This window comes from Felis catus, chromosome B1 (assembly GCF_018350175.1).
Source record: "Felis catus isolate Fca126 chromosome B1, F.catus_Fca126_mat1.0, whole genome shotgun sequence".
Lineage (NCBI taxonomy): Eukaryota > Metazoa > Chordata > Mammalia > Carnivora > Felidae > Felis > Felis catus.
The window spans coordinates 148,983,436-149,004,375 of NC_058371.1; the positions used below are offsets into that span (position 1 = coordinate 148,983,436).

Genomic DNA, 20,940 nt, shown 5'->3' on the forward strand with positions numbered 1-20,940 from the left:
GATTATAGATTCTGAATATGTTTCTATTTCAATATTTTCCTATAAGACTGTACTTTTTTTTTTTTTTTGGTGGAGGGGATGAATGAAATGAATACTTCTTCCTCTTCCCTCCCACCAACCTTTGGAATAAAGATTTATTACCTGTAATTTTGCTAGTGTATACCTGTAAAATCATATGGGTGTAGTATTCTCTCCATGCAAAGGAATTTGACTGCTGTCTCTGTTCTTTTAACAAATGAATCTATATGGCAAATATTTTACTCTGGTTGCAAAAAAAATTTTTACAGGTCTATAGACTAGCAATTCTGAAACTATTTTATGTGTCTACTAAAACTGATCAAATAAGTAAGCATAAAGTGGTATTGGAGACAGGTTTCTCACTGTTGAAAGGACTTGGGAATAAACAGAGAAGGCTAGATATAGAAACTATAGACAGGGATTTATAACAGTATTAGGATGTGCAATTATATTTGCTTGTTTACTTTCTGATTAAAACTAACATGTCAGTAGCAATGAACACATTTAGCATTCTCATCTTGATTTTTAAAGGCCATTCTCTACTAAAATGAAACAGTGTTCCTTGGAGACATGGTTGATTTTAAGGTTGAGGCAGTGAAAATAGTAACTAAGCCTGAAATATCTTATAGTAATAGAAAGTGAAAATTGCTTTAAAAGAATGGGGTCATATCAAAAGGAAATAGGAAACAATATATGGAAAAGTTTCCAAAATCTGGGACAAACTGAATAATAAAAATAAATAATGACAATAGCTGAGAGGCCCCTGGGGGGGTCTTCAGTTGGTTAAGCATCTGACTCGTGGTTCTGACTCACAGTTCCTGAGGTGGAGCCCTGCGTCGGGCTCTACCCTGACAGCACAGAACTGCTTGGGATTTTTCTCTCTCCCTCTCTCTCTGCCCTTCCCTGGCTTGCTCTCTCTCAAAAAATAAATTGAAAAAAATTTTAAATAATGATAATAGCTAGATAAAATATATAAAATAAAATAAATTTATATGCATTATACTGATATGCATAAATAAATTAATAAACAGGCTATTTCTTAAATGCCAATTAAAAATAGAAAGAATGATGGGGCGCCTGGGTGGCTCAGTGGGTTAAGAGTCCGACTTCGGCTCAGGGTCATGATCTCATGGTTCATGCGTTGGAGTCCCGCACAGGCTTGGTGCTGACAGCTCAGAGCCTGGAGCCTGTTTCAGATTCTGTGTCTCCCTCTCTCTCTACCTCTCCCTTCTTCACACACTATCTCTCTCTCCTTCAAAAAGAAACATTAAAAAAATTAAAAATAGAAAGAGTGAAAAATTCTTAATTATGTTGTTAATAATAACATTTTACATAAGCATAATAAAATGATCAAAACTAGGATTCTTATTAAATGTCAATTATCTTTCTAATTTTTTTCTTTCCAGTAAATAATGCAGATTCCCCTCTTGCATTTATTTGTCCAGGGTCCTTACTTTTTTCCAACTTGTGATAGTTCACACAGTCTTTCTTTGCCTCTTGTTTATGAAGAGTATGAGGCATTATACATATATAAATATAATTTATATTTATATATATATTTATATATTTATATATTTAAATTCATGTTAGTTAACATTCAGTGTAATGTTGGTTTCAATGATTCATCACTTACATATATATATATATATACACACACATATATATGTATATACATATATATATATATAATATCCTTCAATTTGGGTTTTCTGATATATTCTCATGATTAGAGTGGGATTCTACATTTTCAGTAAGAATACTACAGAAGCAATCTGTGTCCTTCACAGTGTGGCATATCTGGAGGTACATAATATAAATCGATTATCACTATTGATGATAATTTTTATAATTTATATAGGATAGTTTCTGCCAGGATTCTCCCTATGGAATTAATACATATTTTGTAGGGAGATACTGTGAGACCATGCAAATTATACTAACCATATGTTTGCACATATTTTTGCAATCCTTTACAGCAAAATTCCAGTTAGTAACTACATAAGGAATCATGAAAATGGTAATTCACCATTAGCCCAACACAGTAGTGATAGAGTAATAATTACTGCAAGGTATAAAGAAGTCTCAATACTTCACTTATAACTTTTTTGTCTAAAATTATTAAAAAATTAAAAGAAACTGGAAGATATGTTTGAGAGAACTAAAATTTAGGGCTTGGTTTTGCAGTCTGGTTGCATGAAGAAGAGCCAGCTTTAAACAGTAGAAAAGGAGTTGAGAGAGGAGACACCAAGTAGGTCAAACCAACGTTTGGATGCAGATATCTTAGTTTAATCTCCATGTCTCTTAACCATTCTATCCTATTTCGTATCCCATGTGTTTTTATTCAGAACTTAATTCTAAAGACTATCTTTAAGATTTCTCTTCTGGGTTATGTTTTATTTCTACAGGGGTATCTAATTTACTCTTTACTATATCTATTGAGTTTTAAATTTCATTTGTTGAATTTGTAATTTCTAGAAATTATTTTTGGTTCTTTAGTAATTTTTCACAATTATTCTTTTTGTTTTGTTTTTTTTTTTAATTTATTTATTTTGACAGAGAGTATTTTAGAAAGAGAGCACAAATGGGGGAGGGGTAGAGAGATGGAGAGACAGAACCCCAAGCAGTCTCAGTACCATCAGCAAAGAGCCAGATGGAGGTCTCAAACTCACAAACCATGAGATCACAACCAGAGCCCAGATCAAGAGTCTGATGCTTAAGCGATTGAATCACCCAGGTGTCCCGGAAATTATTCTTTTTAATCTCTTGCTCCTTATGCTTTTAGGCTTTGCTTTCATCATCTTAAACACTGAAAAAAATAGTTATATACTTCATTTCAAATAATATTTCAAATCACTGTGTTAGTATTTATGGTCTCTGTTTCTGTTAATATTTATGGTCTCTGTTTCTGTTAATATTTATGGTCTCTGTTAATATTTATGGATCTCAGTCATGAAGCCTCCTTTCCTTATAAGCAAACTCTAATTATGCAGGATTGGCTGGAGATTTGATGCTAGATTTATCTTTGCATCTTTTAAACAATTCTACTTTGGGTCTTCTTTTTAGCGCAACAGAAAAACTCTCAAGGGACTTGAAATTTCAGTATGTCCCTGTCAATTTATCTAATTGAATATAATTTGTCACTGAATATAACATTGATATAACTATGTTACACTTCTTAGAACATAGATACATTAGTATTCTCTTTTACTTCCAAATGATACTTTTCAACCTGGTGGCTACCAACCACTCTTAAAGACTTAGCTAAAGCATTATTGCATTATTCTCTTCTTCCAGTAAGCAACCTCCTTCGTGGGCTTGCCTTCCTCAACTCGTTCTGACCATCTAAGATCCATCTCCATTATATTTGTAGAAGAAGTATTGGTTCCAATGACATTTTCTGCAGTAATCTGTGAACTCATTTTGAACCTGAAGTGGTCTTTCTTGTTTATGCCCTGTGCATAATATAGAATCTGGCATACACTATGCACTAAAAACTTGTTTTTTGGAGGTATGAAATATTAAAGGATTTGTAGAGGAACTGAAATTGGGTTAAAGTATAGATGGATGATTGCACACAACATCTACACTTCTAAATTTTACCCCTCCTTTGAGATTGTAGTGTTCACAGCCCAATTAATATTTCCACAGACATGTCCAATTATTAACTCACACACTGAAGGTCAAAAACCTTTCCATAGCTACTACTTATCTAACATTTTGTGGTTTTGCTAGTCATTATCCATTACTCCGGTTGGTCAAACTACAAACTGAGCACTTCTTTGTTTTTTAAGACTCATTCTGTGATTTCCATTCACAAACCAATATTATATTTTCCCTGACACTCATCAAATCTTGTTTTCCTAATATTTACTTTTAGCCTCTTACAGATTGTTTTTTCCCTACCACTCAAATCCTATTTAGATTCTGGAAGAGTTTTATTATAGGACACATATGATCATTTTCTGGACATGATTTGAAAATCTGAGTAGACCTCTTTTGTGGAAATTAAAATTGAACCCAGAGTATAGCACTCAAGACTCTCCAAAGTGCTCTGTTTTAACTAGTATTTTCTTTGTCTATACTGTTCTGTGTTAGCCTTGACTCTATGCATACTGAACTGATAACTGCACACTTAAATGGCCATCATTTCCACATCATCATTCTTTTTCTCTTTGTCTTCCATTCACCTTCAGAACCCATCTCTGTCATGTTCGCTACTGGGCTCAATGAAAGGCACCCATATCCTGAAGCTTTGTGAGATTTTTTTTCCACATTGGAGTGATAGCATCTTCTGGAGCCTAGAAATATTGTACCTTAGTATAATATTTAGTATACTCTCCCTATTGTTATTGTGATGTGATGTGATGTGTGCATCTTGTCCATATACTATCATACAACCAACTTTATGTCAAGACCTACATTTTTGTTTTCCCAAATTATCAATCATCATGTTCCATAAGATATACCATATTATTTACTAGACTTTCTTAAATGGGTTCTATTGTAATTAGAAATTGTCCATTAAAAAGTATCATTTTTATTTTAATATATTTAAAACGAACTCCTAAAATGCTGCAGCCATTTCCTCCAGAATATTTAAATATTTCATGCATTCTCCTAACAAATATCCTATAGCACTGTGCCCAGTGCATACTCTTGACAAAGTTCTCTACATGGTATCATTTCCTAACTCTAGAAATTAATTTTTAACTTGATCTGTATCTAAATTGCGTCTTCAGCTCTGTGCTCTGCAAACATTTAACCTCTGAAGAGCAGTGTCTGAGGGAACTGCTGTCATGGTCCCTAAGAAATGGATTTCAGCAATTGTGCTGCTGCTGCTCTGCTATGCTGGCTGTGGACTCTGTGGGAAGGTCCTGGTGTGGCCCTGTGACATGAGCCACTGGCTCAACCTAAAGATCATACTGGAGGAACTCACAGAAAGGGGCCACGAGGTGACCGTGTTGGTGTCTCCACAGAGTTTCATCATCGACTACAGCAAGCCTTCTGCAATGAACTTTGAGGTGATCCCTGTGCAACAAAACAGAGAGACTGCTGAGAAAACTCTAGATGACTTTTTAGATATAGCTGCTAATGTTATGCCAACATTGTCACTCTGGCAGTCAGCAATGAAACTGCAACAATTCCTTTTTCAAATAACTGGACATTTAAAACTCCAGTGTGAGAGTGTAGTCTACAATCAGTCAATGATGAAGAAACTCCAGGAAACCAACTACAATGTAATGGTCATAGACCCGGTGTTGCCCTGTGGAGAGCTGATTGCTGAGTTGCTGGAAGTCCCTTTTGTGTATACACTAAGCTATTCCATGGGTTACACGCTGGAAAAATATTGTGGGAAACTTCCGGTTCCACTTTCCTATGTGCCTGTTACCATGGCGGCATTATCAGAGAGAATGACCTTTCTGGAAAGGGTAAAAAATTTAATGTTCTCCATTTTCTTTGACTTCTGGATCCAACAATATGATACTCAGCTTTGGGACCAGTTTTACAGTGATGCATTAGGTAAGAGAGTACTCCTCATTCTAAAGGAGTTAGGAAACTTAGGTGGTTTAAGAAACGCCTAGGAAAATGAAAAGAGTGTATTTTTAAAAGTTTCACTTTCACATAAAACTTCATAAGTGATATCAATGATTGTTATCAACAACCAATTGGGAGGGAGAGGCAATAAAAGTCTTGGTTACCCTTTCTTTAAAGTCATCTAACCATTTTGTAAGAAACCTTGATACTTAAAGATTGTTATCAAAACAAAACAAAATATGAAACACACTAATAAATGTCAACCTAATGGAAGATGTATTTTTTGTCCAATATAGGGTATCACAAAAAAGTCTTGTATACTGAGTTTTCATAGTGGAGGAGATTTAACTTTTTATTGGTAAAAAAAAAGTGTAACGTTTGTTGTAAGAATAATATAATCTCCTTGCCTTATTCCAGTAATAAACTGAAAACTGAGCTATATTAACAATGGGATTAACTTTGCATGTAATTTATTTTTCCTGAATTGTTTCCCACAAATTTTGAGAATCATGGATTATTACATTCAAAATTTATAGTATTCTCTGTGTTGAATCTGAGTCCCTGACATTCTTACCCCTTTTGTAAATTTGGGATGAAGCTTCAGTAAGTCTTAAGTGAATTGTTTCATCGTAGCTAGTCATACTGAAAAGTTTCCTAGGATGCTTTGTACTTCTTCGGGAAGTACTACACAGAAACCTGAATGATGAAATGGAAAACTGTAAAAAATTATAGCTTTAGGTGTTGAAAGAAGCATGTTTTTTTTACTTCACTACTTACATATATATTCCATCTATTTTTAATAGTTTGTATTTTTCTATCAGGAATGGTTTTGCTTTGTTATTTTTACACAGATAGCTCTCATTTGATTCCATCAATATTAACTAATTTAACTCTCTGATTGTACTAGTTTTGTAGGTCTGCCACAACTAAATACCGCAGACTAAGTGGCAGAAACAACAGAAATTTGTTTTCTCATAGTTTGGATGCTAGAAGTCCATAACCAAGGTGTTGCCAGGCCAGTTTCTCTTCAGGCCTGTCTCCTAGCTTGTAATGTGACCACTTTTTTTGCTATGTTCTCTCCTGGTATTTCCTCTGTGTATATATATAATCCCAGTGTCTCCTCCTCTTCTTATAAGAAGACCAGTGATATTGGATTAAGGCCCACTCTTAGGACCTCACTTAAGCTTGATTACATCTTTAAAGGACTTAACTCAAAATATAATCAGATTTCAATACATGAGTGTTAGAGGAACACAAGTCAGTCCATAACACTGACTTCCCAGTAGATACCTTTTTTCACAAACGTCTATTCAAAGGAAGGCACTTTAAAAATCCTGAGGTTTATACATGATTTAAATCTATACTATGCCAATTTCACAGTAAATAATTTAAGCACCAGAAACACTACCTGGGTGTAGGCAGTGTGTTGGGCTCTATGGATTTAAAGTAAATCAGACAGTATCTTGGCCTCAATTCTATTGTCAGAAAAGAAATGCAAGACATAAAAACATAAATATATTCTGAAAACTAAGGATGTTTTCCTAGTTCTAATCAATAAGATTTTAGGACATTTGTCATATTATGCATAAATAGGGGAAAGTTATAAGATTTTGTATGTATAAATTTTATGGATTAAATGTAGTCCTTAGGATCTATGGTAAGTTTTAAACTCTATCATCTTTAACAGGTTTGTTTGTTTGTTTGTTTGTTTGATTGTGTACTTTTGTTGATTTTCATTCTCTCATTTTCTTTATCAGGAAATTCTGAATGCACCATGAATATGATTTAATTCTCAATCTCATAATAAAAGATAACTAATACAAATGGCTAAAAAATTCAAACGGAACAAAAATATATATAGTGAATAATAACTGGCTTCATATTTCTTCTACACAAGTATTATTAACTATTCCTGTCATTACAGCAAGATATTATCTATGCACCATTAAGCATAAGTATTTATATATGTCTTTTTTTTTCTTTTTTGCCAATAGAAGCAATTATTAAATATTCATTTTGCCTTTCTTTTTAACAAATATATATTTGACACAGAATGTTTTAAGATCTGCATTATTCTTTACATTGACTTAATTGTAGTGATGTCAATGGATCTAACAAATCATTAAACTATTCATTCAATATCTACTCTCCTAGCAACTATCAAGTATATAATACAATATTGTTAACTATAGTGACTATGTTGAATAATAGATCCCCAGAACTTCCTCATCTTGTGGTTGGAATTTTGTACCTTTTGACCAACAATCCCCATTTGCCCCAGCCCCGAGCACTGTTAACCAGCATTCTACTCTCGTTCCCGAGTTTGGTTTATGTTAAGTGAAATAAACCAGACAGAGAAAGACAAATACAATATAATTTCAGTTACCTGTGAAAAAAGCAAACAAACAAAATAACAAGGTCATAAACAGAACAGATTGGTCATTACCAAAGCAGGGGTGGGGGCTGGGTAAAATGGGTGAAGGGAGGCAAAAGGTACAAACTTGCAGTTATAAAATAAAAAGTCGTGAAAATGTAATGTACAGCATGGCGACTATAGTTAATAATACTACATAGCATACTTGAAAGTTGTTGACAAAGTAGGTCTTAAAAGTTGTCATCAAAAGAAAAAAAATTCTGTAACTACGTATGGTTGTGGATGTAAACGAGGTGTCGTGTTGACCATTTAGCAATATATGCAAATATGAAATCACTATGTTGTACATCTGAAATTAATACAATGTATGTCAATTATACCTCAATATAAAAAAGGAAAAGAAAGATCTAAAATCAATAATCTAAATTTCCACCTTGGAAAACTAGCAAAAGAAGAGTAAATTAAATTCAAAGTAAGCAGAAGAAAATAAATAATAAGAATTAAAGCAGAAATCAATGAAACAGAAAACAGGAAATCAACAGAAAAAATCAAGGAAATAAAAATGTGATATGTTGAAAAGATCAATAAAATTGATCAGACTCTAGCCAACCTAAACAAAATAAAAAACTTAAAAGAAAGGATATCACTACAGATGCTATGGACGTTAAAAAGGATAACAAGGGAACACTATGAATAATTATTTGCCCACAAATTCCATGAAAAACACAGTTCCTTGAAATACATAATTTGCCAAATCTCACACGAGGACAAGTAGACAATCTAAATAATCCTGTATCTATTAAATTGGGTTAATAGTTACTCATCCAAGACAGAAAGCACCAGGCTGTTTGTTGGTGAATTTTACTAAATATTTATTTTTTTCTTAAATATTTATTTATTTATTTTGATAGAGAGACAGAGAAAGAGGCAGAGAAAGAGGGAGAGAGGATTCCAAGCAGGCTCCATGCTCAGCATGGAGCCCAACATGGGGCTCAGTCCCATGACCATGAGATCATGACCTGAGCCGAAACCAAGAGTCAGATGCTTAACTGACTGAGCCTCCCAGCTGCCCCCTCTACAAAATATTTAATAATGACATTACACTAATTTTCTATAATCACTTTTAGAGGATAGAAACAGAGGGAATACTTCCTAAGTCATTCTGTGGTGCCAGTGTTGCCAAATATCAAAACCAGACAAAAACATTACAGCAAAAGAAAACTATAGACCAATACTTCTCATAAACATAGATCCAAAATCCTTAACAAAATATTAATCCAACAATGTGTAAAAAAAATTATATACCATCATCAGGTAGGATTTACTCTAAGTATGCAAGACCAGTTCACCATTCAAAAATCAATTAATGTTACCCATCACATCAAGAGACTAAAAAAACAAAAAACAAAAACAAAAATAAACAAACAAAAAAAAAAACACAAGAGGATATCAATAGATGCAGAAAAAGTATTTGTTAAAATCCAACCCCAATTCATGTTAAAAATTCTCAGTAAATTAGGACTCTCATAGTGTTGTGGTCTGAAAATATACATGGTACGATTTTGTATTTGTTGAGGGATGATTGCGTCCTAGTATATGATCTATTCTGGAGGACGTTCCATGTGCACTGGAGAAGAATGTGTATTCTGCTGCTTTAGGATGAAATGTTCTGAATATATCTGTTAAGTCCATCCAGTCCAGTGTGTCATTCAAAACCATTATTTTATTGTTGATTTTCTGCTTAGATGAACTTTGCATCTGTATGTGGGTGTTGAAGTCCCCTACTATTATGGTATTATTGTCAATGTGTTTCTTTAGGCTTGTGATTAGTTGATTTATATATTTGCATGCTTACACATGGGGGCACAAATGTTTAGAATTTTTAGGTATTCTGGGTGGATAGACCTCTTAACTATGAGATAACACCCTTCTTCAACTCTTGTTACCATCTTAATTTTAAAACTTAGATTGTCTGATATAAGTATGGCAATTTTGGCTTTCTCTTGGCTACCATTAGCATGATAGATGGTTCTCCATCCCCTTACTTTCAATCTGAAGGTGTCTTTAAGTCTAAAATGGATCTCTTGTAAACAATATATAGATGGATCTTGTTTTCTTATCCTTCTGTTACTCTATGTCTTTTGATTGGAGCATTTAGTCCATTGACATTTAGAGTCGGTACTGAAAGATATGAATTTATTGCCATTGTGTACCCTATAGAGTTGGAGTCACTGGTGATGTTCTCTGGTGCTTTCTAGTCTTTGATGCTTTGGGACTTTTTGTTTTGTTTTGTTTCATCGTTTCTTCCTTCAGAGAGTCCCCCTTAAAATTTCTTGCAGGGCTGGTGTAGTGGTCACAAACTCCTTTAGTTTTTGTTTGTCTGGGAAACTCTTTATCTCTCCTTCTATTTTGAATGACAGCCTTGCTGGGTAAAGAATTCTTGGCTACATTTTTTCAGATTCACCATGTTAAATATATTCTGCCACTCCCTTCTGGCCTGCCAAGTTTCTGTGGATAAGTCTGCAATGATATTGATCTGTCTTCCCTTGTAGATTAAGGACTTTTTTCCCTTGCTTCTTTCATGATTCTTTCCTTCTCTGTGTATTTTGTGAATTTCGCTATGATATGCCTTGTTGATGGTTGTTTTTTGTCTAATCTAATGGGGGTTCTCGGTGCTTTCTGGATTTGGTTGCTGTGTCTTCCCCCAGGTTAGGAAAGTTTTCTACTGTGATTTGCTCATATAAAACTTGTACCCCTTTTTTTCTCGGTTCACCTTCTGGGAACCCAATGATTCAAATGTTATTCCTTTTTTAATGAGGCAGCGAGTTCTCTAGCTTTTATATCACACTCTTTTGCTTTAGTTTCCCTCTTTTTTTCTGCTTCTTTTTTCTCCATAAGTTTGTCCCCTATACTGCTGATTCACTGTTCTGTTTTATCCATCCTTGCCACCATGGCATCCATTTGAGATCGCAGCTCAGTTACAACGTTTTTTATTTCGTCCTGACTAAATTTTAATCCTTTATCTCCCAGAAAGGGATTCTACACTTTTTTTCAATCCGAGCTAGTATTCTAATTATGATTCTAAATTCTGGTTCAGACATCTTGTTCATATGTGTTTTGATTAAGTCCCTGGCTTTCATTTCCTCCTATTCTTTCTTTTGGAGTGAATTCCTTTGCTTCATCATTTTTAAGGAAGAAAAAGAATAAAATAATAAAAATTTAAAAATCAAATGAAGGATTCTAGATCCTAGGTGTGTTTTGGTCTTGTGGATGAAAGAAGCTTGGTAGAATAGAGAAAAAAGGCAAAGAAGAGAAAAGAAAAAAAAAGAAAAGGAAAGGAAAAAAGGTTGGAAAAAGTATGAAAAATTTTAAATATGTATATAATAAAATAGAATAAAATGAAATGAGGAAAGTAAAATGGAATAAAAAAATACAGTAGAAAACAATAAAGAAAAATGTTTTTTATAAAGCATAAAATAAAATTAACCTTTTTCTCTTTCTGTATTCAAGAATAGGAAAGAAAAGAAAGGAAAGGAAAAGAAAAAGAAAAAGAAAAAAATTGAATAGGTGGATCAGAGAAAAGAATAAATATTATTGAAATTACATCCAGTTTGCCCTAGCAGTCAAACTATGAAGCACTTTATAGTCCATAAACTAGCAGGCAGAGAGACTGGTGGTGTTCCTCTAGAGCACAGTTGGAACAGTTGGACGGACTTGGTGTAACGGCTCTGTTCTCCACTAGATGGTACTGCTTAGCTTATTGGTGTGGATCCTTGTGGCACATGTACATGTGTATGCACATCCATAGAAAAGGTAAAAATGGTATCACCCGGCTACATAGTCTCTGGCAACAGAACTCTGTGGTCTCTCCCACCGGCAATAAAACACACCTCCTTTGTCTCTGGCTACTGTCCACTCCCTACTTCTACACTATCACCATCAAGCTGTCAGCCTACCAGATGGCACCTCTCTCCAAAATTTTATCTCAGATGAGGATGTGTTTCTAAACCCCTCACTTCTGAGGTCCCTGTGGCTTTGACCTGCTCTGACCATCTGGGGGAGTATCTTGCCGAGCAATGGCCAGGTACCAGCCAGTCCACAGGAACATTTGTGTGACCATGCTGCTGCAGATGCCAGAGACTGCGGCCAGGTGCCAGCCTGCCCCAGAAAAAGTCCATGAGATTATGTAGAAGCAGCGTCTCAGGGATTATGGTAAATCAAAACATACCTCTGGCGCAAAGCTTCACCTCCCTCTAACGTCTTTGTTCCAAGACCAGCAAACGTGGATGTTCTCTGGGGTCTGCTGAGACCTTTGCCTGTGAGGAGGCCACACAACCTCTACCAAATGTCTTTTCACCAGGGGAACTGCCTCTCTCCCATGTGGTCCGAGTATCCCTCAATCCTGGGGATTGGCCCTTCCCACCAGAGCTCCACCAGTTATCGAGCTGTGGAGTTCCAGAATCTGTGTTCCCCTGTTTATAGAGTCCTAATCATATTTAAAGCCTCTCCTTTCTCCTTTCTTCCTTTCTTGTTCAGTCCCTTATGGGTATTTCCACTTGTTCACTTTCTCTCCAGCTACTTTCAGGGAGAGTGCTTTTCCTGTACTCTCCCCTCTGTCTCTGTCCTCTCTCCACAAGCAAAAATAGCTCCCTACACTCTGCAGCTTCTCTCTCCCAGTTCACCTCTCTGTGCCACATACCTGCCAAATTCTGTGACTCAAGTTATGTAGATTGTGGGGTTGATCCTCAGATCAATCTTATAGGTGTTCAAGATGGTTTGATGTTGCATTTCAGGGACGAGTTGAATTTCTACCTGCATTTTATGGACAAGAGGAGCAAAAAACTTCCATGTTGCTCCGCTATCATGGTCCCTCCCCTTATTTCCTTTACTTTTGATTGCCTTTGTATTTGTAACTGTGCACCACTATCTCAAATACAGAATTTTAGTCAATACTTTAATTTGGGTATTTCTTAAAATGTGATCTATACATTATACACAGTAATTTCACCAAGGGAGTTGGTAATCAAGACAGGATGTCACACACATGGAATAAGACAACTAAAGTACATAAATATATTGACGTGGAGGTTGTGAGGTGGGGTTTTCATCCAATCTCTGGCAATTTCAAGTTAAGTTTCCTTGAGAAATTCCTCTTCATTATTAAATTAAGGCATCTGACCATATAGCTTCAGATGTAAATTCAAGCCCTACAAAGCAATGACTATAGAAAGAGAGTCTATCCATTCTGTATTGCACATGATCACCAAGTTTGCTTATAATCCTTAAAAAAGGAGATTTCTCATCTGAATTTTTCTTTATTTAGGGCAAAACATGTTTCCTGTGTCTAAAACTGGTTGACTTGGTCATTTGCAAACACTCGTTCTTCTCTACAAATCTTCTAAAATTAATACGTAGAATATCCCTTTCAAAAAATATAATTCAAAGATAACACTAAAATAACTGTGTGATATTGGTGACATGTATATTTCACATTCCAAAGGGGGTTGTATTGGGTATGAATCAGGGAGTTCCTACTAAGAAAATAGTGGCAAATCAGTTGTAGTGGAAAATAATGGGATTTTATTGAGGAAGATAAAGTAAACAAATACTGGTGGGATTCTTAAACAATAGGAGTAAATCAGAGACTATAACAAGCTGGAAGATAGTTAGAAAACCATTGATAGGGAATTTGGTGCTGATATGCTGGGGCTAATCTGTCATCTGCCATTTAACTGGAGAGAAACAATGAGTATTAAGTTCATCAGTACATGGAGTTGTGGTTAAATTTTAGATTGAATTTGTAGTTGTGAAACTTCATTTGCATATTAGTATTCTTACCCAAATATATTCTTACCTTCTCTCCTTCTCGCCTCTCATCTTTCTTTTTCTTACCCCCTTTCCTCCCTCCCTCCCTCCCTCCATCCTCCCTTATTCTCTTCCTTCCTTCCTTCTTTCCTTCCTTCCTCCAACCCCCACCCCACTTTCTTTCTTCCCTCCTTCTCTTTCTCCCTCTCTCCTTATAATCTTAATTTCCCCTTCCTTTTAACATCTAGATGTGATAGATAGCTAGAGGACAAAGATTTCCCTTGTTTGTCAGAAAATTAGTGGTACATTTTATCCTAAAAAACATATATGCTAATAACTTTCACTTACCTTTTTTTCATTTTCTCCAGGAAGACCCACTACATTATGTGAGGTTATGGGGAAAGCAGAAATTTGGCTAATCCGGACATATTGGGATTTTGAATTTCCTCGTCCATACTTACCTAACTTTGAGTTTGTAGGAGGGTTGCACTGTAAACCTGCCAAACCATTACCTAAGGTATGTCTATTACAGTGAAGGATGTTTTGTGTACCGTATGATATAATCCTATTATTTCTTTATTTAAAGCGTGTTGCCTCAATAACAGATATACTATTTGCTACTCCAAATTTTACAAATCATAGGAGTCTTTTATGAATTATATTACCTTTTTGAACTTCACTTTGATATTTCAGCTGAAGAAAGAAGTGATTCAAGTGGCATGTTAAAATATCAGTGTGTTGAGCACCTGGCTGGCTGGGTCAGTTATGCATCTAACTCTTGATCTCAGCTCAGTTCATGATCTCACAATTCATGAAATCGAGCCTCCATGTCGGTCTCTGTGCTGTCAGTGCAGACCCTGCTTGGGATTCTCTCTCCCTCTCTCTTTGCTCCTTCCCCACTTGCACTCTCCCTATGTCTCAAAATAAACAAATAAACTTTAAAATAAAATAAGACAACAGTGTGTCTATAGTTTGGGTACTGTATGGAAGGAACAGGAAGCTACAGCCTTGGAATTCCCTCAGGAAAGTGCTTTGGTCTTCCTAACAAGTGTGATGGGGTTATGAGGTGAGACAGTTATGATTCCTTGAGCGATAATGATGCCTTCATGAGAACTCTCAGATAGATTTCACAGACTTTGGTCAGTAAGAAGTAAGTGTTGACAGAAGACATGGAATTAGGTAGCAATTCTTGGATAACAGTGGCCTTTACCAAGACAGAAAATAATTCACAGAAAAGCTTTTTTGAGATGACAAGGATGGATTCAGTTTAGACCTATTCACTTTAAGGAGCCAAAGGAATTTTCAGGTGGATATTTCTAGGAACCATTCAGGCAATGCGAGGTCTGGGTTTCAGCAGAGAGCATTAGGAACAGATTAGGTAAAATAGTCATAGAACTGAGAAACCCAGTCACTGAATTTGTTCTTTAATACCATGATGCCTGGTTTCTCTGAAGTAAAAAGGAAAATTGTGTACCACATTCTCAAGTCACCAACAAATAAATATTGATAGCCAAAAATGTTGGAAGAAGACAATATTGAGAAGTAAAAGAGAATAAGAGAAAAACATGATAAGAATATTGTATTTAAGTCTCTTTATCAATAACTGTCTTTATGAAAGAATTGAAGAGGCAGACACTCATTTGCTCGTGTTGCAGATAAACAAACATAATCTCTGAGACAATTGCAGGTTAAATAGTGCTCTTAGGAGAGTTCTCAATTTCTATTTAGGGTAAAATACATATTTAAGTTTAAATCTTATGGCAGGATTCTGAATATGCTTTTCTTACCACTCAAGTTATAGCTGTAGGTAAGCTCTACTGAGTGTTATTATAGCAGATAATGAACCAGTATCTAAACAGAGTTACAGAAAGAGATGTGACATATTCCTTGCTCACTAGATAAAACCCCATACCATACTATTATATTTATCTTCCCATCCTCACTTTTCACACACACACACACAATTTCACAAAATAGTTCAGACATGTTTTTGTAAAGGAGGAAAAATTATTCCATCCCAAACCCAATTACTAATACAAACATTTGGACAATATGGACACCAATCATAGCTTATATCTCTGATGAAAAAATTATGCCAATCATTGGATACACAGAAAAAAAAACAATGAACAACAGCCAAATCAAGAATCCAAATCCAGCTGCTAGATGTGTAAGGCTTCATGTACGTGTGTGTGTGTATGTGTGTGTGTTTATTCAATCAGTCCTTAGGGTGGTAAATCAAAATGGCAAAACACCAATTCCTGGGACTTCAGAGATATTCTCCTAACATTAACTAAGCTAAAATAGCAATCTACTTTCATTTATGATATCATCCTTTCCCTAGTAATTTTACTACCTTTAAATTGATAAATACATTGAGAAATAAATATAATTGATAACTGTAATAAATATATTGAGAAGTATTACAGGGAAGCCACAATAGTTGCACAGGGCATGCATAACAGATGTCTAGAAGTTGACATTCACATAAATTACGATACAAAAGACTGCAATCCCAGACTTTGCAGAGCCCAATCTGCGTAACTGTAAGTGGTGACCCAGAAAATTTTATTTGTCGAGAAATTTATATTTACCAGTGTGCTAAGGCTCAAATTAAGGGCATGTCAGCTACTTGTGGGAGGGTAGACAAACAATGTCTCATAAATGTTATCATGATAGGACAATAGCAGAAGTTTACCTTTTAAAACATATAATTATATATTGAAGTTCTAAAAAATTCATTTGTAGGCCTATTGGTCAAGAAAAGAATAAACACGAGAAAAATATCCTGAATGCCTAAGAGGGAGTTAGATTGATTTTTTAATAATTTATTGGATCTAAATTGACATGGTACAATTTTAACACATGTCATGCATAAATGAGAAAACTTTTCTCCCCCTATGATCCTGCATATTTGCAATGAAAATAATTTTGTCTCTGTAGGAAATGGAAGAATTTGTCCAAAGTTCAGGTGAAGATGGTATTGTGGTGTTTTCTCTGGGGTCAATGGTCAGAAACCTCTCAGATGAAAAAGCCAATCTCATTGCCTCAGCCCTGGCCCAGATTCCACAAAAGGTTAGTACAACATTGGATCCTGGTGCATAGCAACTCTGCCAATTGGAGAGAAGGTGTGGCTAACAGTTCTCTTTCTAGATCAAAGTTGAAACACTGAGCATAACTAGTACCATCTGTAAGTAAAATTTTCTCAAAATATTAAAACGGTGTATTGGGGCACATTTGATCACTTGTTTAATAAACTTTTGCATTGCTATGGAAATACATCTTTTTATACTATCATTTATTTTCAATGAAATAGAGATTAAAATGTTAAGATCCCAATAACCTTTTGAAATCTTAGGACCTGCACTGAGTACTCCTCAAATTCTCAAGAATGTTAACTCCAAGGTCCAGGAAAGGAGAGAGGTTCTGCATAAAGTAGACAAGAATCATACTCAAGAATATACTTTATATCTCTAGGTTTTATTAAGATTTTATCATGATCTAGTTGGTTTAGAAATAGAAGCTTCATCTTTCTAAACTGAAATTTCTACAGTTAAACACAATTAAAAATCCTAGTATTATTATCAAACAGTATGTATTTTCTGATTTATGATACTCAATTAACTTTGTGTTGTCATTATAGTTCAAGATTTCTACTCTTTATATACTCCTGTTCATTAAATACCCTAGAATTCATTATATTGGCATATTAGTTAAACTATATAAAAATCTATAACCGTGAGTGCACTAATGAGGCCTGTTAAACCTTTGAATTTTTATTTCTAAGCTTTTCTGCTAAAATTTTGCCATCTGAGAATGGGGAGAAAAAGGAACTCTCTTGCACTGTTGGGAATGCAAACTGGTACAGCCCCTGTGGAAAACAATATAGAGGTTCCTCAAATAGTTAAAAATAGAACTACCCTATGATCCAGCAATTTCACTGCTAGAGATTGACCCAAAGAATACAATACTACTGATTCAAAGGGATACATGCACCTGATGTTATGGCAGCACCATCAACAATAGTCAAATTATGGAAAGGGCACAAACGTCCATCAACTGATGAATGGATAAAGAAGATATGGTATAGATACACAGTAGAATACTATTCAGCCAAAACAAAAAAGTGAAATCTTTCCATTTGCAAAGACATGGGTGGAGCTATAGAGTATAATGCTTAGCAAAATAAGTCAAAGACAAATGACATATGATTTCACTTATATGCGGAATTTAAGAAACAAATGAGCATAGGGGGAGAAAAGAGAGACAGACAAACCAAGAAACAGACTCTTAGTTATAGAGAACAAACTGATGGTTACCAGAAGGGAGGAGTTTGGGGGGGATGGGTTAAATAGGTGATGGGCATTAAGGAATTCACTTGTGATGAGCACTAAGTGAGTTATGGAATTGTTGAATAAAATAAAAACTTAAACAGTGTGCCACTTACTTATATTCAATCTGAACTTAGTCATACAGAGCTCACCCCTAAAACTATGTAACAAAAGGTTAACATCCCAAGAAGATACTTTATTAAATAATTACAGAAGGCAAACCTCTGTTTCCTCCTCCCTCCAACTTCAGAAGGAAGGAGAACAAGGCAGAGAGAAAGGCAGGCAGGCAGGCAGGCAAGAAGGAAGGAAGGAGGAAGGAAGGAAGAAAGGAAGGAAGGAAGGAAGGAAGGAAGGAAGGAAGGAAGGAAGGACAGAAGAATGGAGAAAGAAAAAGAGGCAGATGGAGGGAGAGAGGGAAGAAGGAAAGAAGGAAAGACTATCATTCAAAAACCAGACAATACAATTTTAAAGCTAATTATATTTCTGGAAAACATTGCATTTGAAACATGAGAGTTAGAATGGCCTTATGACATAAATAAATTTACACAGTATTCATGTTTATTTTAATGTTTTTTAGAACCTCCACACTCTGGTTGATTAAATTAGTCTTTTCTCTCTCTTCACTTACAATCTCACACCTCAATACTTTGAGTGACAAATATAAAAATGATAAAACTATATTTAATAGACTATTAGCACAAGCCCTTTTTGACAACGTTGATGTAAACAGTCCCACTATATCTCCATGTTTGCAAACTATCCCTTATGTCCACTTTTCTCACTATCACATAAAGTAGTGGTGGGCTACATGACTTATAAATAACTCTATAGCCTTAAGATGACTTCATTCTGTGTTTTCACTTGCAAAATTAAAGTACCATCTTCCACAGGTTTTATGGAGATACAAAGGAAAGAAACCAGCCACATTAGGAGCCAATACTCGGCTCTATGATTGGATACCCCAGAATGATCTTCTTGGTAAGACTGAGGAGAAAAAAAATCTGTACAATTGGAAATGGACAAGTAAAGTGACTGTTTAACAACAAACAAATTCAATAAGTATGTAATTAAAAATGTCACATTTTAGGCTAAAATGAAAAACACAAGAAACAACAAGTGTTGGCAAGGGTGTGGAGGAAAAGGAACTCTCTTGCATTGTTAGTGAAAATGCAAACTGGTGCAGCCACTCTGGAAAACAGTATGGAGGTTCCTCAAAAAAAAAAAAAAAAAATAGACCTGCCATATGATTTGGTAATCACACTACTGGCCATTTACCCAAAGAATATAAAAACAATAATAAAAGGGATACATGCACCCCTATATCTATAGCAGCATTATTTACAGTAGCCAAGATATGGAAGCAGCCCAAGTGTAACCGATGGATGAATGGATGAAGATGTGGTATATTTACACAATGGAATATTATTTAGCCATAAAAAAAGAATTAAATCTTGCCATATGCAAAGACATGGATGGATCTAGAGAGTGTAATGCTAAGAGAACTGAGTCAGAGAAAGACAAATGCCATACAATTTCACTCATATGAGGAATTTAAGAAACAGCAACAAAAGAAATGAGCATAGGAAAAATAAAAGAGAGACAATGCAAGAAACAGACTCTTAACTACAGAGAACAAATGGATGGTTACCAGAGGGGAGGTGGGGGAGGGGGAGATCGAACAAATGCTGGGGATTAAGGTGTGCCGTTATGGTGATGAGCAGTGGGTGAAATATGGAATTATTGAATCACTGTGTTGTATACCTGAAACTAATAGAACACTGTATGTTAACCATACCAGAATTTAAAATAAAATTTAAAAAATAAATTAAAAACTAAAGCTAGAAAAAATAATAAAATGTTACATTTTACTTACAGTTTCAAAGCAGAAATAATTTGGAATTGGCTGTGGATTTTATAGATTCAATGCTTTCTTCGGTTCACAAAAGAGCATCTTCAATTAAGACTCTCATTATTCTTCAAGTTTCAATCTCAGTTCAGGTGTTACTTCCTCAAGCAAATCTTTCTGCACAATGCAGAGGGAACTAATTCCTCCTTTCCTGGGATCATTGTTTTCTATGTGCATAGAAATAGCCCATGTGCTCAGCTTTTGTGGAAAATGCTGCTTTCTTCGTTGACTTACCCTGTAGTTTTTTCCCTGTCTCTTCCTGAAACTCTGTTAACCTGTCTTAATGAAATCCTCACCCACTTCTCACCCATTTCCCAAACTAGGTCATCCCAAAACAAAAGCTTTTATCACTCATGGTGGAACCAATGGGATCTATGAAGCTATTTATCATGGGGTTCCTATGGTGGGAGTTCCCATGTTTGCTGATCAGCCTGATAATATCGCTCACATGAAGGCCAAAGGAGCAGCTGTGGAGGTGAACATAAACACAATGACAAGCGAAGATCTGCTCAATGCCTTGAGAACAGTCATTAATGAATCTTCGTAAGTACTACTGCTTTTAAAGGCTTACCATTGTTTATACTGCCCATCACTCCTGGAAAAACGTCCATTGTCTCATGCCTTTTAACTGACGTATTTTCAAATAGCAATCATAACATTATCAATATAAGAACCACTCTATTATTTCATTTCCCATACACTGGAGTAATTTGCTGAAATTGCAAAAAAAGACTAATACTTCAAATATTTTATCAATGTAATTTCAAAATCAATAATTTCCATGATGACATAAACTCCCGGATATTTTTTTAATAATCTGCTTATATGTATAGACACACATATATATGCTTATTTAAATAGTATAACCATTCAGTAAGTACAAAATTGGAAGTAATAATTAACACTGTCATTCAAAAATACCCATCATTAACGCTGACTATATACCATTCTGCAGTTTATGAATATACACA

At 35.1% G+C, this 20,940-nt stretch overlaps 1 protein-coding gene across 5 annotated transcripts in view; it reads left to right on the forward strand.

The window, feature by feature from the left end:
- The window catches only part of LOC101087059 (UDP-glucuronosyltransferase 2A1), a 52,966-nt gene that overhangs the window by 26,462 nt on the left and 5,564 nt on the right, over positions 1 to 20,940 (forward strand). For 2 of the 5 annotated variants that reach the window (XM_003985308.3, XM_045056264.1), the window contains 4 exons: positions 14,101 to 14,249; positions 16,676 to 16,807; positions 18,954 to 19,041; positions 20,293 to 20,512. In XM_003985308.3, coding sequence (XP_003985357.1) covers positions 14,101 to 14,249; positions 16,676 to 16,807; positions 18,954 to 19,041; positions 20,293 to 20,512 — 589 coding nt within the window. Of the gene's footprint in view, positions 1 to 4,786; positions 5,539 to 14,100; positions 14,250 to 16,675; positions 16,808 to 18,953; positions 19,042 to 20,292; positions 20,513 to 20,940 lie in introns of those variants that run through there. The other 3 variants (XM_011281850.2, XM_003985310.3, XM_011281849.3) reach the window with 2 other exon arrangements.